We start from the raw sequence: 19,064 nt of genomic DNA, 5'->3' as shown, positions 1-19,064 counted from the left end.
CATACCTCATGATTCAAAGCATCTAAGATGTTTATTTATATCATCCTTCACCAAAAACTCCAAATGCATGCCCCCATTTTTTCCCTTTTTGTTCTAAACTGCCTATTCAAAGGATCAAGAGTAAAAGAGTTTATAAACTACATATAAAGAATTACATAAATGTAAAAAAATATCCCTGTCATTTAGCGAGGCCACCTCAGTTCTCTCTAACCCTTGAAGTGACACTTAAATTTAAGAATGTTGAGCAAATTAAAATGGCTGAATTGTTTTCTCTCATGGAAAAGGAAAGGATTAGATAATCTGAAGGTTTACTGCCATCACCCCGGCGGTCAAATGACTGTTTCCCTGGCTTCTAAGTGATTGAAGAGTATATAAAAAATAGACTGGATACCACATAAAAATGGACTATATACCTATTTTTTAAATAGCTCTAGAAAAAAAAAAAGGCCTTTACTTGACATTTTTATTATGGTTTGAAGAAAAGGAAAACAGGATTTGGGTAAAAAGACAAAACAAAACCAAGCTTTCATTTGATACCTTAGAAAACATGATAGCCATGTGATATTTTCCTAAAACCACCACCTTTTTCAATAACGCTGGCTGTTACCACTGCAGGTTTGTGGGTCCTTACCAATTCTTGAGTGTCCTGCTGCAGTGGCAGAAATGCCGCTTCCAGGATAGCAATCTGGTCGGCGCTAAGCTTCTGCCACAGCCCGATCAGCAGAATCACCAAATGGGTGGCACTTTTCAGCCTGGTGAATGACTGGAACAGATTGTCTTGGTTTTCCTCTACTGCATCTGCTAGAGAGATTACCTGCAGAAATTACAAACTTCAGTTAGGGATAATTTCACAATTCTTGAGCCCTCAACAAATTACATTTGGCACACTCTTGTTTTTCTTTAAAACAACTTCATGAACTTTGTCTTCCACAAACACAAGCTATGTTGAGTAATAAAAGAGTTATCATTCATCTGTTCGCTTCCTTCTTTTAAAAAAATACCCTAAGTAATTCCAAATCCATATGGCCAAGAGATGAAAATATCCACGAAATCAGCTTAATGGGGACATTGTTCAGTGTCTGCTTCACCATCGATTCACCTTCTACAATATATGATAATATAAGTAACCTCTAATACAGTTATTACGGTCATTATTACTAGTCACAGAGATTGATCAATCTAAAAAATTCTTGATCAATTTAAAAAATTCTTATCAAAGTAACTGCATTTACCTTGGAATTTCAAATAATAACTTCATAATACCCTTTTCAGAAAATAACTGTCTTCCTCTATTACTTTTTACATGGTATTGGAATATCCAATGTTTCTTTACTATATTTAAAAGGTAGATAATGTTCAAACATTTGACCAATCAAGCAATGTCATTTTTAACACAAATGTCAGGCACCAGCCCACAGGGACCTGAAAGAAAAAAATGTTCAGGGTGCGTTAGCTTTACAATGCCAAATCTACTTAGGATAAAACTGGCAGGAGTGAGTAGAATTGGCTTTTTTTTTTTTTATCCTCTTGAATAATCCTGTGGAAAAAAGAACTAAAGTTAACAATTGGATAGAACACTGAAGACAGCCCATTGGTGTTTTATTTTATTTTAATGTCTTGGTGAATTTTGTGCTCATTAAAAGTAATGAACTGATTAGCCCAGAGGCTCAAGGCACATGACAGCCCCCAGAACTGGAGTAGCAAAAGCCGGGGCAATGTAAGCTCCTTTCTACAAGTCCCCATCAGCTTGAGGGACTAGAGCTCAGATGAGTTTCAGAAGTCTAGTGCAGATGATCCATTTGGTGATATTTCACGGCTTACTGACACTGGCCCAAAGGGCCTATTAAAAAATCATCAGTCAAACAAGTATAGTCTGCAGCTGTGTGGTCTCCCAAATTCCACGTACGAGAAGGGCTATAAGGGGACAGTCCTCAGAGTATCTGGGAGACACTGGAAAAGAGATGTAGGTTAGAGAAAGACAAAGCACCTGAAGGCCCTTGCCTGACAATCCCGGGCAAACCAGGATTCCTTGCCACTTGCAGGAGTTATGAAAGGCAATCACAATTCACATTCAGCTCTAGAGGGAGCCCTGGGCGTTGGGACCAAGGTAAGCATTAACAAAGCACACTGCTTACTGAGTGCCTACTACTGTGCTACTTTTCATTTGCATTCAAAGGTACGTGATACCCTGTAGCCCATGAGGATCTTATAATTTGTTGGACAGGAAACATACATACACAACCAATTAGTGGAAAGAAGCATTACTGTAATAATGTCCTTATTGTGCAGCACAGAAAGTAAGTGTGAAAGAAGCTAGCTAAGGGGCAGATTACTATGGGCCAGAGTTAATATCCCTGGGGCCTCTTTTACTCAAATGAGGCTTGGAACTCATCCCTTCCCCATTACTTCAAGAAGTTCCCTCGAGGACATGGAGAAGTCACTTTCCTTAAACCAAAACACCTGGAATTATCTGCTTCCCCAACCCTCACCATGATTACAACTGACTCCTGTTAAAAATCTAAGTTTAATTTCATCTTCTTCCTGTGAATGTTATCAATTAAGCCTCACTGTGGGGGGCCATCATATTATGACACAGATGCTTATTGTCAATAAGCCCAAATCATACAAAGATCAAGGTGATAAACGCCTCCTGAGTGCCAGGGATGTGCAAGAATTTGCAGGAAGCACTACAGGGAATTCAATGGCAACAGAGATAACCTCCATCTTCAAAGACTTTATAATGGAGAAAGGAAAATAGGTCAAGGAGGCAAACACTGACAATATAGGGAAGACCCTATAGACTATTAAGGAGGAGAATACCACTAACATTATGATCATTATGTTAATAATAAGCCCTCCAATTAACTGAGCATGAACTGTATGCCAAGCAATCTGCTCTGTGCCATACAGGTATCAGTGCGTTCAATCCTCACGCCTCCGCTGAGACTTAGTTGGCAAGATCTCTGTTTTATAGATGAGGCCTCTGAGGCTCAGCAGATGTAAGGAATGTGCCCAGTACTGTACATAGAGTGTGCCAACTGTGTCTGTGCTTAGAAGTGCTCCATGCTTGGTTTAAGGCCCTGTTGTCTCTGTCTTGAAAGTCTTAATAACTTTATTTTTGAATTTGTGCTTTGTAAGTGAAGTCTATAGGATAATGGACCATGCACATGATCAGAGAAGATATGCTCATTAACTCAGAGAGTTAAGTGCTCTTATATTTGCATTTAAAACTGGCATTGCACAATATAAAGATTAATCTTAGAATTCATGCTTAACAATTTAAAATTTTAATTTTTCCTTACTTGAAATAACATTAAATAGGAAATAAAAGCACCACCAGAAGGTGCGAAAGAGAGACCACTGAAGAAAGGAAAAAACTGTATTTTAGTAGCTGTTTCAATAGCACTTTCTTCTACCTTTTAACAAAGGCCCTGCATTTTCATTTTGCACTGGGAACTGCAAATTAAGTAGCCAGTTTGACCATCATCTAGGGAACGAGAAAGCAGGATTCGACTTGGAGTCTCTCACTCTGAAGTCTGCATGAGACCTGAAGCACCTTATAGGTTTGGAGAAGGGCCTAACTACTAGTGAATATAGAGGGCCTTGGGAAGGAAAAGGTGGAAGAAGCAGCAGTGGCCACTGGACCAGGCTCAGCCAGCTCCTACCAGCTCAGGAGAAAGGACTGATTATTCAGTTTTCAGGAATTTTGTGAGCCAGTTGTTAAACATGGCCATTGCTAAAAATTAAATTATGTAAACTTAAAAATAAGTTACATGAAAACAAAAGTAATAAATACTCAATACGCATTACTTCCTAATTATTTTACTGTTATCTAGGCCCTTGAGGTTATTTATGCCTGTCGCATCTGTATGTTGGCAACGCTCTGCAATGGTGAGCTACTGCCCATTTCTTCCCAACTCCACATTCAGTGACCTCATGCTAGAAGCCTGAAATCAGCCACGGTGGAAGTATTTACAACATGCAAATCAACAACTGTTATAAAGTTAGGTTTCCCACCCACCCTGCTCCTCACGAATAGCCAGTTGGTAAATATCTACCAGCATGCCACTGAGAAGAGGTATCTGAAATTTGTCCTCAAGAATAGATATTGGGTAAGGGGGCTTTAAAAGTGAAGGAAACAACCTGAGCAAGTGCATTAAAGCACAAATGTAGAGGCTGCTTGTTCAGGAAGGAGCAAATACTCCAGTTTTGGAAGAGCATTTGATGAGACAAAAAAGGTCATCTGGGCAACTGCTGTAGAGGAACCAAAATGTCAAGGTGAAGAGTGTGCAGGTTACTGGAGAGCCACAGGGTATTCTGAGTATGGGTGTTATCTGATGGAGGTTGTGCTCTAAGTAGCCATCGGATCACAGCAAACATTTAGAGCATTTGCTGGGACTTAAGTGAGGCTTTTACGCACGTTCCTCACTATCAAGGGAAAATTCTTACTAAGTGTAACAGCATGTCAGTTCGTGGACCCACCCAACTTGCTAAACACAGCTGTGGTGGAAGAATGACTTCTCAGTGAGACAGCAGCCCAAGCCACAGGATCTTTCCTGAGCAAGACCCAAAATACATCAATCCTGGAGAAGCATCGTTTCTCTAAGTTTCAGTCTCGCTGGATATATTTCTGTGCCATTGTGGAAAGAGTCTGCTATCCCCAAATGGTCACAGAAATTGGAAAGAAATGGGATAAACAATTCCTTATGTAAATTACCCCCAAGGAAAATCTTCCTGACCTACTGGCCAGCGTGAAATACTAAACAGATCTCCATGTTCTCAATTTAGTTTTACACGTAATAGCCAAGTTTACTTTGTTCTCCACAAGAGCCAAATGAATTTAGCAGAATTAACATAGTAAAAAGGGATGGAAAAACTAGACCCATCAAGATTTAGATCTGTCTGACCAGGGCCTAGAGGATCTCGCAGCTCACCTGGAACTGAGAAATGAAGCCAACCAGCTGCTAGGGCTTACATTTGAGGGACAGTGATTTTTCAGTGCTCATCACTGGCCGTACAAGATGTGTGTTCCCTGGCGTTCAACAGAACTACAGAAAGGGAGAGGTTTAGGAAAAAATAAATGCTAATGATTTCAAGCACAATGTGTTGATGGCCTTTGTTTTGCTTTTTCAAATTGAAGGATTCCAAATAAAATGGAGACCCCAAAGGACATCTCTATCCAACTGCCATATCAATTGATGCCAAAGTAATGAGGCAGAGGCCCAGGGAGCTGCTTGCAGGAAAACGCTCAACTCATAAAGTGAGTGTGAAATTAATCCCAAATACTTCCAGCTGCCAAGATAGGCTCTAAAATTGGTTACAGGAAAGCAGCAGCAGCAACAGCAAAGTAGACATGAATCATACTATGTGAACACAGACATGTCCAATTTCTTCACCTAAACTGACCATCGAATCTGGCTCCCAATCTCATGTATGGCATACAGAACCCCACTACATTGCTGTTTAGCTGCCATTTACTGAGCCCTGACTGTGGGCCAGGCCCTGGGCTAGTGCTGTTATACTCAGGTTATCACTTGGTCCTCATGATACCCTCTGAGATAAAAATCATTCATCACCTCGGCTCCCACTTCCAGATGAGGAAACAGAAGCTTACAGCTCTGATGAGCTTAATGCTCAAATGATGAGCACACTGCCTGTGGTAATGAACAAGGGCAGGGAAGGACAGAGATTTTAATGCTGTCTCCTGATTCCCCATTGGGTGCCCTTTCTTCTCACTGATACACAAACGTATACAGTTGGCGCCACAAAGTAATCCGGTGGATTTTTATATTGATAATCAAACAATAACACTGAGGAAAAACACTAGTAATATATTGTAGCAATAACAGATATATGTGCTTTAGTTAAGTTTTCCCATTGTTGGGGCTTTTAACATAGGTTGAAATTTCCAGGTTGGTTTCTGCCCAAAGTTACAGTATAAAGGAAATTAGTTCATAATTTGTAAAGGATGGGAAGTTAACATAGTAAGTTTTTTTCTCTTAACAAAGGGAATTTAATTATGTTCTATATAACTCAAAATTATGAAGACTAGAAAACAGCTATTTCCTAGGCCTGCTCCTCTAGTGAAGCTACTTTTTTAAAAGGAATGATTGATTTATTGTCTATAAATCATAGAGTACAATGTTTTCCGTGGTCTAAGCAAGTTGATGGTATATAACAATAATTGTTAACATTGTCTTAGGGCTTTCTAGGAGCCAGGCACTGTGCTAACGTCCTTACAGGGATTCTCTCATTTCACTCTCAAAACAATTCTATGAGGTAGATACTAGTACTGCCCCCATTTAAAACATAAGGAAACAGAATTACAGAAAGGGTCACGCAGTTAGCAAGTGACAGCCAGAATTCACACCCAAGCCATCTGACCCAAGAAACGTCACCAAGTAACCTTGCCTGCATTAATTTTCTGCCTGCACATCAGTTTCATCATAGGCAATATGTGGAACAAATTCTATCAAAAGTTTCCCAATGGGAGGTTTCAGCTTTGCTGATGTTCCAATACCTCATACGAATTAAGATAGGTTTATTTTAACAAAAGGTCAGCATGGATGAATGAGTTAGGAAAATGGAGTTCCTATGATATGGATGAGTTTATATATCCCCCAGGACAGAATGCAATAGGCTGTGCTGGAACAGGCAATGGCCTGGGAGCCAAGAAGACAGAGATTCTAGTCCTGGCTTCCCTACTAAACAACTTTAGGTCAGTGTTCAATGTACTTCCCTTTTCAGGGCCTATGGTTTCATCACCTTTAAAATGTAGGGGTGGGAAATATGATCTCTAACAACCATCATAGATGTGTCAGATGCAAAAACTTTTAAATTACTTCTGTATGATTTATTTTGAACTATCCATGCTCCTTCCCCATCTATCCATCCATTTCTTCCCCTCTATTTGTACACATACTGCGTTTCTCATTTAATGTTTGTTGATTTGAAGCTTTTATCTATACAATACTAGTAAGAATGTTTTTCTTTGACTAATTCATAGGATTATGAAAATTAAATTACAGAAGTAAAAAGATGAACAATACCAAGTGTTGGCAAGGATGTGGAGAAATGGGAACACTCATACCTTGCCAGTGGAAATATGGTATGTGACTCCGGAAAACAATCTGGCAGTTCCTCAAAAAGTTAAACATTAACATATGACCCAGAAATTCCACTTCTAGGTTTAAGCCCGAGAGAAATGAAAATATATATCCACTAAAAAACTTGTTCAAAAATGTTTACAGAAGCATTATTTATAATAGCCCGAAAGTAGAAACAACAAATGTTCAAATGTTCATCAACTGATGAATGGATAAATTAAACGTGGAATATTCTTCAGCCATAAAAGAAATGGAGTACTTACACATGCTACTACATGGATAAACCTTAAAAATATGCTAAGTTAAAGAAGCTAGTCACAAAAAGTCTTTTTTGTGACTGTCTTGTATTATTCATGCTGTATTATTCCATTTATATGAAATGTCCAGAATGGGCAAATCTATAAACATAGTAAGCATGTGGTGATTACTTAGGGCTGGGGTGGGTGGTAGACAGGAGGAAATGGAAAGTGACTGCTAATGGGTATGGAGTTTCTTTTAGGGAGGATGAAAATGTTCTAAATAGATTGTGGTGATGGTTGCATAACCCGTGAATATGCTAAAAATCATTAAGTTGTCCACTTTAAACGGGCGAATTGTATGCATGTAAATTATATCTTAATAAAGCTGTTAAAAATAATAAGAGGGGCTTCCCTGGTGGCGGAGTGGTTGAGAGTCCGCCTGCCAATGCAGGGGACACGGGTTTGTGCCCCGGTCCAGGAAGATCCCACATGCTGCGGAGCGGCTAGGCCCCTGAGCCATGGCCACTGAGCCTGCGCGTCCGGAGCCTGTGCTCCACAACGGGAGAGGCCACAACAGTGAGAGGCCCGCGTACCGCAAAAAAATATATATATATTAATAATAATAAGAGAAGTTAAAAGTACTATGAAAGAATAATTCATAAAAGGTAGATAAATTAACACAAACAAATGTACTTTAAGAAACAATTTTGATATATTAATGGTTATATCAAATTGCAACTGGGGCTTAATGACATTCTAGATGATGGAATGATCACGTGACTTTGGAGTCTATTAGATCTAAATCCGAATGCTGGTAATGCTTACTTACTAGCTGTACAACCTCTGGCTAGTTACTTTACCTCTCTCAGGCTCAGTTTTCTCACCTGTAAAACAACACTCCTGGTTACTATTTCCTATAGTTGAAAGCTTATTTCAGTTTAGTAACAGCTGGTAAATTCTACTTTTTCTGTTAGACTAACAATGACATTGAAAAAGGAAAACCTTTCTCCTGGTACTTGAGGCACACTACCAACTACCGCCTCCTAAGGCGATGCAGGAGAGCTGATAACTCTGCAGTGCTCCCTGGCCCTCTCTGTGTGTCACTCAATGGGACACTGCTCATTCTGTAGCCAAGTTTAATCCAGTTTCAAGTAAAATGTCATGAGACCCTGTTTCAATATATTACTACAAGCTATGTAAGTTACATGTATTGGATTCCCTTTTTTACTTCTTTAGCAATTCTATTAAAACACACACGCACAGACACACAACTTTGCCTGATATGACTTGTGCTCTAGAAATTCTCTGAGGCTTGTTAATCAGGGAGCGAGACATTGTTTGATTTTCCTTTGTACCTCAATGAAAATGCTAGAAAATTTGGTGATGTGAATAAAATGTTTATGAAGTTACACCCAACATGGCCTCAATTTTCCAGTACTCAGTACACAGTGGGTGTCCCATAATGCTGGTTGAATTGGTGAACCTCAAAGTCAGTCTGCCTAAAAATCCAGCACAACTAGGAGCCATACTAAACTACTTCTTAAATCCTGGACACAATCAGGTACTGTCAGGCTCCCAATTTGAATGGGACTCAAGTGATGTCACATGGAAACAACAGACCTACCTCAATATATCTGTCATGTACTTTAAAAAAAAATCTCTCCAATTCACCTTTAGCCACAGCTGTCTAACGCCAAGCTACAGACAGCTCTAATGACTGATGAAATTAATTTATTCTTCACATGGCTGCCCTTTGGTTAGAAAGACACTTTAAATCTGGGGGAGACTTGGAAGCAGGCAAGAAATAGGACATGCTTCCTACTCAACCATGTTATTTGTCATGGCATTTGCTGCGTACTCCAACATGGCAAAGGCCTTGCAATAAGGAAGAAGAAAAGGTTTACCAGGTCTCAACTTTTACTTTGGTTGAAAAGATCCAATTTGTATCCAAGAGAATTATTCTTTTACCAAAACACAGTGAAATAAGGTTCAAAATGAAAAAAGAAAGGGCATAGAGATGATTTAAATGCCAGATGAGCATATAAGAAGTGTTTCATTATCTATGTGCTGAACCTTTAGCTAGATAAAAGAGAACTTTGGGTTTTTACTTCAGAGGCATAGCAAGAATCTAATTCTTAGCTGCTTTGCTACTATGTTATTTTGTATAAATAGGATAGGGGACTGGATTACATTCTATTGTACCTCACATGAAGTAAAAAACCTAAGATACCCCTATAACATGCATTTAGCTGAAACTTCTAAACCAAACCCAGGATTAGCATACATTTTTAACCATGCTACCATTTGGGGTAGCTATTAAAACAACAGAGAAAGTGTACCCATTCAGTAAAAAACTTCAGTTGCACAAGTTATTTATCTTCATAAAAAGAGACCTGCTAATTGCCTAAATCACCTGATGCTTTGCAACAGCAAGGTATGATCTTTGTGACTCTTTGAAGCCCTGATGGTTTTTCTGGTCTAGGATTATAATTTTCCTTGACACCAATCTACACTTGCCAAATGCCTTGAGAATTCATATAAAACTGGTTTTAGAAAAACAACTTACTCCTGAGAAATTTCTTTATACTATATACTGTAGAACCCTTTTTTTTTCTTTTTTAATGTTCTGCCCAGAAGAATATAAAAGGTAGGCAGTGCTGGAATATAGACTTTGGCTGGGACTTTTAAAATATATACCATTGATACATAAAAATGTTAAATGAAAAAGATAATAAATCATTTATAAGTGACACAGAGACAAATTTTGCTATTTCTGCAAAGTTTATTCACCAAATAGACATGTAACTTAACCAGCTGAAGGGAAACTAACTCCAGTGCTTGGCTAATATAGTGCCAAAAATACAACTGGTCTAAACCTGATTACTGCTCTGACCACTGCCCCCCAACACCAGGTGACCAAATTTTTACCTCTTTCCATAAAATTATCTACTTATAGCCAAGTGAAACCCCGATTTGAAAAATAATAATTAATGGACTCAAGTTGTAAACAGAAGAATGAATGCTCTCCGGACCACCGTTGCTCATTGAACAGATCACTATTAAAGCTGGAACCTACGGCTGGCAATGTCAAAGCTCATTTTACAAACCCTGGAGAATGCCACAGTTATCACTGTCCAAAAACAACAATCACGAGGTCTGATCTGAATAGTTTCTAAGTTTAGAATGTTTCAGGCCACATTCTTACATGCAGACATGTCAGCAATTATGTAGCCACCCACACAGCCTTGAGTGCCATCTCCAATGAGGGGAAATGATGAATAGATGGGCAGTTGGCAGGTGTTCTAAGAGCATTCCTTAGCAAATGCTGACACATTATTCAGTGTGATCAATTAAGGCATGCTGATGATCCACCCAAAGGCAAAAAGAGAGACTGGAGACCCCAACAGTGCCAGTGATGCTACTGATCATTTCCTTGGTTCCAGAATTTGAGAGGTGAGCATGACATGTTCACAAAAAAGTGAAACTGTTGAGTTTTTTCTTTCTTTAAATCTTCCTTTAAAACATCTGCTTTTTCAGGGTCTGTTTCTCTTGAACACCTGTGAATTTTAATCATTTTTGCTTTTTTTAGATAAAATACATAGTTATACCACTACTATCTGGTAGTACTTTGGCAAGACATATAGAGGACTATATGGCTCAGACAACATGGAAATAATATAAAAGGCAATAAATGGAGCTTCCTGGTTTCATATGAAGTGAAACCAAGATAAACTATGGGCATCTCTACAATCACAGGCTGTAGGGACATTATAATTGTAAGTGGCTTTCTTGAAGACATGTTGTGCCGGATTTCTACAGTTCTGTAAGCTCCTCCAGGTCAGAGACTATTTTATTGTTTGCTGTACCCTTCCCATAGTCTCTGGCTCACAGCATGTTTGCTGTACTGAAGTAAATTAAAAAGCCTAATAACTCAGCAGCAGAGTGTCCATTAAGATGCCAATTTACAGGAGCACTACTTGGGCAATGGAAGTCCATCCCTACATTCCAGGTGAACAAGACCAGAACCTACCGTTTTTTAAAAGTTTTTATAGGCTATGTTATTTATTGGGTCTACCATAGATAGTAAATAACTAGGTTCTAAATTCATGCCTTCCACACATAGTATTGCAATGAATTACTAAATTCATTCAAGTCTTTGCTGCTAAGTTTATGTGGTGAGTGTTATAAAGTCTGTAATTTAACTTCAAAATACATCATCATAGACAAGGTCATATGATGAAAGAATGTGAATCAGCTTAAGCTACACTCTAGAGCAGAGTTTCTCAACCTCCTCATTAATGACATTTGGGGCCAGATGATTCTTTGATATGGGGAGCTGTCCTGGGCACTGTTGGAAGTTTAGTGGCATCCCCGGACTCTACACACTAGAGGGTGTCAATAGCACCCTCCCCCTAGTTGTAACAACCAAAATGTCTCCAGACATTGCCAAATGTCTCCTTGGGGGCAAAATCATACTAGTTGGGAATCGCTCCTCTGGAGTCTGCATTTGTGCTCAAAACAGCCATTCCAATCAGAAGCAAAGCTCACAAGCCAGAGGGGTCTACTACAAACACTTAAGCTATTGGTGTCTCTAGTAACACTGGAGACTTTCTAATTACCATAAATGAATGTCAGAAATGAGTTTTGATTGGTGCAGAGGTTTGATAATTAGCATTATGGGTTCTAGAAATAGATTCATTGACAAAATTAATGGTATTTAAGATAAGTAAATTAGCTGAATATTTTTACACTCATACTCTTCTTTGCCTGAACAGAATATAAGAATCCAGGAAGACCCTGAAGGGATATGGTCCAAGTCTTGAGCCTAAGTGATCTTTTGTCTTGTCTTTGGAGCAGAAAATTTCTAGCTATCTGATGCTCATTATGAGGATAAATGGATCTTGCTTTGGATTACTATCCTATCTGCCTCAAGTGAACCTTTCCAGGAAGGTGATGTTCTAGTACCTGAAAGACATAGAGATGAGCCTTCCCCAAGCCTAGAGTATGAATGGTTGCATGCTTATGTGTTTATTTAATAAATGTCTTCACATGTAGCAAAATTTTACGTGAGACTTACTTTCACTATAATGAGGAAGAAAGGTTGTGGGGAAATAGCTCATTCTTATTCATCTCAAGTATTTTGATGGCTATAATTACTTACTGAAAAGAATTTAAGAGTTATGCATGACCAAATTGGCAAAGGTAATGTACAATGTCAAGTCTGTGCTAAGTGATGAGGATATATGTGACTTAACAGCTGCCTGCAAAGAACAGTCTAGCAATAAAAACAAATATATTAATAAAAACAACAGCTGCTGCTTACTGTGTGTTCACTATGTGCCAGGCACAATCCTAAGAACTCCATGTATGTTACTCCTAAACCTTTCAACAACCCCTCTGGGTAATTATTATCTTTGACTGATTAAGGAAACACGGTTCAGAGAAGTTAAACAACTTGTTCAAAATCACACAGCAGTTCCTATATTCAAACCAGGACTAAAATCTCTAAAGCCCAACTACTTCCCTGCATACCACACTGTGCCCATAGACATACACACACACACACACACACACACACACACACACACACACATACCTATGTTATGTAAGTGGTATACAAATGATTATTGGGTTAGTATGAGACAAATCTATAAACGACCCCTCCCCACCAAGGAGGGTGACTTTCTGGGGATGAAGGACCCACAGATTCCTTTGCCCTTCTTTTTTTTTTTTTTTTTAACATCTTTATTGGGGTATAATTGCTTTACAACGGTGTGTTAGTTTCTGCTTTATAACAAAGTGAATCAGTTATACATATACATATGTTCCCATATCTCTTCCCTCTTGCATCTCCCTCCCTCCCACCCTCCCTATCCCACCCCTCCAGGCTGTCACAAAGCATCAAGCCAATATCCCTGTGCCATGCGGCTGCTTCCAACTAGCTATCTACCTTACTACGTTTGTTAGTGTGTATATGTCCATGACTCTCTCTCGCCCTGTCACAGCTCACCCTTCCCCCTCCCCATAACCTCAAGTCCGTTCTCTAGGAGGTCTGCGTCTTTATTCCTGCCTTACCCCTAGGTTCTTCATGACCCTTTGCCCTTCTTTTAAACAAATCCACATTTGAATGTTTGAATGACTTTGGCTCAGAAAAGCATTCGTGAGTCCTGAACATCACTCCTTGCTGTATTGCATCTACATCTCTGTTACCTGCCTGGCCCTGTAGTCATTTGAGTTTGTAATCCCTGCAATAATCACAAACTTTTCAAACATAAAACAACTACAACAGGTATGACAAAGTAGAAATCAGCTGCATCACAAATGAATAAACCTGAATCTGGGCTCTCGTCCTGTCCCACCCCTCACTGTGGTTTGACCCTAAGAGAGGCCCGTAATCTCTTTAAGCTTCAGTTTTCTCCTCTGTGAAAGAGAGGCATTTGCTGTAAAGATCAAATGAGATACAACATAAATGTGTTTGTCACGACACCTAGCACACAGTAAGTATTCAATAGAGCTTAGAAGTATTAATATTATTATTATTCATTGTTCCCTGGCTAAACATCTGATCAACATATTTTTTATTAAAACAAAACAAAAAAGGTCCCTCTAAGTCCAACACATATTTTTTCTTCCTTCTAAGTAGCTGAAATAGACTGTACATGGAAGACAGTATCTGATGAGACAGGTATGGGTTACAAGCTAGTTTTAAAAGTAACTCACTTTCTAGTTTACTTAGTTAAACCAAACAGGTGTCAGAGGTTAAATCAGAATCCTCCAATAGAGTCCATTTACCAGAAATCGGAATCCATTTTCAGAGAATAACAAGAGAAAAAGATTATCATCACACCAGTAACTGATTCACACAGACACTTTTTGTTTAAATTCTTGGAATTAATATCCAAAAATGTGATAACAAGCTGAATTTGGGTAAAATAACAGATATCACACCAAATCACCGAGAGAAGAAACTTTTAATCTGGGGATAGAATGCCATCTTGGTACTTTTGGGGCATGCATGAGTGATGGGAAAGATTACAGTTTGGCTTGGGAACCCTGAGGAAATAGTTCTTTGTTTCAGTTCTCTAGTGTTTTATTCTGCAGCCATCATTTTAAGTCTCCTAAGAACACCTTAGAAAAGTAGAGTTTAGCAATCTTTAAAAATACATGGTTTGATGATTAAAAAACAATTTTATGAAAGATTATACACATTGCTGGGGAACTGCTCACCACAAAACTTCCAGGATGTCAGAAATCCATTCTGGCAGGAATCTGAGAATGAGAGGCTGACCGGTCACATCTTAGTTTACCGATATGTAGGATAGTTAGATTGTTTCTCTGGTTTTATAACAACTTTTGCTTGAACAGAGATAGGAGCAATAGAAAGCTTTTGGTTATCAACACTACTTTGATAAGGTATTAAATATCCAAGTTTTCCTTCCACTTACTGAAGAAAAACTCAACAGCAACTTCAGCAACAAAGAGTTAGAATCAGATTCATTTTAAGAAAGAGGGGGGTGGGTTAGGACCAAATCTCTAGACCAATCTTCTACTAGTTGACTCTTCTCCCAATCAAATTTAATGTCTTTCCAGAAGAGAAATCTTTTGGGTTTTTAAAAAATATTTATTTATTTATTTGGCTGCACTGGGTCTTTAGTTGCAGCACACGGGATCTTTGTTGCGGATCTTTTTTTTTTTTTTTTTTAGTTGCGGCATGTGGGATCTTTGGTTGTGGCATGTGGGATGCAGGATCTAGTTGCCTGACTAGGGATCAAACCTGGGCCCCCTGAATTGGGAGTGCAGGGTCTTAACTGCTGGACCACCAGGGAAGTCCCAAGAACAGAAATCTTAACTAGGGATATCCACAAGGTTTTCTGTAATGTTCTAGACCAAAGGTTTTTCAATAGTTTGTCATTATGGCAATTTCAATTGGTTATTTTGATTTAAAGAAGTCTATCCTGAGTGTTATAAGGTATCTCAGATATGCTAACCACTCACATATATTATCAATTAGTAGTAATGTTCTGCTAAAAACCAAGCAAACTCCATTCCTTAATATGAAACTACTTATCTAGAGGTCTGATAAATTCCTTTCCTCTGACGAGAAATAAACTCTAATATTAATGAGACCAAGAGGAGAAGAATTTAGCAATAACAGAATCAAAATTGGAGGGCTACATCATAAGACACTTACTATATCACCCAACAGTATTTGTTTACATGTCTCCATTCCCTAGATTTTATGTTCTTCAAGACCAAGGACTACATCCTTATTTAAAGCTCATGACACTGTAAATATTCAATACATTCATCTGAATTCAACTGAATTGAACTTAAAAAGACTTTCAAAATCATCTAGTTTAAGCCCCTTATTTTTTAAATATATAAAAAATGCTAAAGCCCAGAGAGGTTCAGTGACTTGCCTAAAATCACATAGAAGGTTAGTATTAGAACCAGGGCACATTCACATCCTGCTTTAAGGATTTTAGTTACACTGTCTCATTAACTATTCACAACAAGCTTTCAAATCAAGTGGAGTAAGCACCTATATCCTCATTTTATTAGGAAAAAATGCAAAATGCCAAGGTCACATGGCAGGTTTAAAAGTGTATTAACCTCAGAACTCCATGCCTTAGCTTTTACTCTTAAGGCACAGAGGATTTAAAACATGCCACTCTTTACCTACAAGGAACAAGCTAGGAAGGGGAAGTGAATTTAGTCCAAGTGCTCAAGAAAATGGGATGGCACAAAAGGGGGAAACATAGATGCTGCATAAAAAGAAATTGATATAAGGGGCACAGGTGCAGTTGGCTGGAGGAAGGAGGAAATCTTGAAGCTGGTCTCTCCATAAAACAGGATCATAGTCTGGCTTTGTTTTGACTTTCTATTTTCCCAGAAATTTAGTAATTTTCTTCACTGTCACAGTTTTATAATTTTTATAGCTGATCTCATATACAGTTTACAGTCTATCACATCTCTGACACTGATGATTATTTTCCCTGTGATCACTAGGCTGTGATATTGGGTCATTAAGTTGAGATGTTTTCTTTATAGGAGAACCTGAGCCTCTACCTTAACCCTTTCTCAGGTTGGGCATAAGGTGTTTCCTAACAGTTGAGAACAACACAATTCATAAAGGGCAGAGACCAAGACATATAACCTGGCCATTCTTGCCAGAGTTACTGGGATCAAGGAGATCAAAATGTGGGCATGGAATAAAAGAGGAAAAGAAATAGCCCAGACCACTTCTTCCAGAAGCAAAAACCTGTCTCAAGTTTGCTTGATGTGACAGAAAGAACACAGGCCTTCGACTTAACAGTCTGGGTCCCAGTTTTGCTGTTTAGCTCAGGCAAGTCATTCTATTTTTCTCGACGATTCTCATTTTCCTAATGTAAAAAGTAGCAAAGTAATACTAACTTGCCTCACGGAGTTATTATAAGGGCCAATTAAAACAATGTATGTAATAGCTTTTAGTAAACTGTGAGATACAATATAAATGTTAGCTGTCACTATACTAGAAGAATAAGGAACTTAACAGCTCCAAATATTCTTAATTAATATTCTCCAAACTGAGGTCTCTATTAAACTAATTTACAAGAAAAGAATATAAAATCAGTATCTGGAAATACATAGCATCTATAAATAATATCTGGAAATAACAGCATCTGGAACAGATTACTGTTTAAGAAATGGGGATACCAATGAATTACAATGAATCCTTGGCATCTGTTATTAAACTATTTAAGAGTAAAGATTTGCCAGATAATACAGAAGTAGAGGGGACATTCAATAGCCACAGGTGAGGATCAAAGGATTTTCAATATCAAAAAAATTTATAGAAAGATCTTTTGCTTTCTGTAACACTGGTATTGAATTTCAATATCTAAAATAAAATATAGTCATTGGCTTGGCACATTCACATGATGAAGACATCAGGTAAGAAACAGCCCAACAAATCACAAACTCAATCTATACTCAATAAAAGACATTACTAGCTAAGACAATGAGTCATGTTTACTTGGTTGGTGAGTTAGGCAAGGATCCCTGAATATGTAAAAATATGAAATCACACAATATTGGAGGAGTTTATCCACTTTAAAGAAATGATTCTTAACAGAATCCCTTTTATGTTCAGCAACTCTCTAAGTACACTAAAAATAGAATTTGATTGAAACAAATTTCATTTCTTTACAGGTTTTTCTCAGGAGCACACTGTCATGCAGCTGAAGAGGAGATTCTCTGACCGTGGCTCCCTCACTCCAGCATTTCCTTTCCCAGGGGCTCTCTCTGGGGCTGCCCCAGCACATACATCCATGAGGAGACCATTTACAGCCCACTTGAATATTATGAATTTGAGGTGCTGTGACAGTTACCTTTATTCCAAGATTGCTCCTAATTTTAAGCTAAAAAATGATTTAGCCTAGATGATTTAGACTGAGAAAAAAAGAAACTGCCCCAGACTCAACTTTGGCAGAGAGTCCTGAACAGCAAGGTTAAATTATGTCCCTAAATTTTGGAGAAGACAGAGACTACTTTGGTTGTTCCCCTGCCATACCCCCCAACACATGGAGCTTAAAAAAGATTAATTTCTAAAGTTAGGAAATCAGGCTTCAACCCACCATTGTGTGGTCATAAGAATTACACCCAACTATTCATGAATCATCAGGCACTGGATTCAATCAGTGAATGAATTCATCTTTTTTCCAGTGGCTATCTCCACTGCAGCAAAGAACCGGCAAAAATGAACAATTTGGGTAAAGTGAATCAATGGTCTTTTTAAGGTTCACACCTAATCAACTGTTTAATTTTGGATTTGAATATATTCAACTAATTTGACCATATCTTCCCACTCATGTCAAGGTTGTTATTCTCTATATCACACCATGTCCACCTTATAAAGACTGAGGAGAAAAACTCCTTTCAGACCCTGGTATTAGGAAGGTAAATCTGCTATTGAAAAACCAAACAATAACAAAAATAAACAAGCAGTCAAAAAACTAAAACAAGAAAAAAGTGTCCTCTGTTTTTTTAAACATTAAGAATCTTTTAAATGGTTGTGATCTCAACTTTGTGTTGTTTAGAGATAAGTCAAATCTGTGGTCCATGTCTAGCAATGAAGGAATATGTTTTATACATTTCCATGCAGATTGTTTGAGACTTGTTGAGAAATCTACCTTGATTTAATGTACTTTTCTCTAGATTTTCCTGGGTACTACTGGGCTGACTCTACTAATTAACAACAACTTCTTTCTGAATTTAATTTAAGTGGCTTATGCCAGGCTGAGCACAATTAAAATAGTCTCAATAGCTCAATTAACATTAGCAAATATTTAAGTCTCAGCCCAATAAGTGTCATTTCAGAACTTTTCCTCTATTATTAAGGCCAGTAATGTTGATCATTTACTATGTGCCTGACACTTTGCCTCAAAAAGAAGGTTCCTGTCTTTAAGTTTAAAGGTGATACTCAGTAAAAGTTTAAGTTGAGATCAAATTAGCATCTATTAAACCAAAGGAAATATCACAGGGTACTGAATTCAGTGGTAAACTTCAAAGTGTTTCCTAGGAATGATCTTGATGAGCTTAATAAATGAAGCCTGGAGTTCTTAGTAAAGACTCACTGAAGGTTGGAGAACCTAACCTCCTTCTGTCAAAGAAGACTGGAGGTGATTCCAGGTAAGGTAAATATGCCAGTGAAGGCACAGAGGTGACTCTGTTTTCATAG

At 38.2% G+C, this 19,064-nt stretch overlaps 1 protein-coding gene across 2 annotated transcripts in view; it reads right to left on the bottom strand.

Annotated features, from left to right (window-relative positions):
• Nucleotides 1-19,064, bottom strand: part of BBS9 (Bardet-Biedl syndrome 9) — a 447,702-nt gene that overhangs the window by 89,363 nt on the left and 339,275 nt on the right. For both annotated transcript variants that reach the window (XR_009520638.1, XM_060020706.1), the window contains one exon: nt 632-814. Coding sequence is in view for 1 of the 2 variants with exons in the window: in XM_060020706.1 (XP_059876689.1) it covers nt 632-814 (183 nt within the window). In the remaining variant the exon portion in view is untranslated. The remainder of the gene's footprint in view (nt 1-631; nt 815-19,064) is intronic.

Source organism: Delphinus delphis, chromosome 9, assembly GCF_949987515.2.
Source record: "Delphinus delphis chromosome 9, mDelDel1.2, whole genome shotgun sequence".
NCBI classification, from domain to species: Eukaryota; Metazoa; Chordata; class Mammalia; order Artiodactyla; family Delphinidae; genus Delphinus; species Delphinus delphis.
This window is presented reverse-complemented; position numbering and strand designations above follow the sequence as displayed.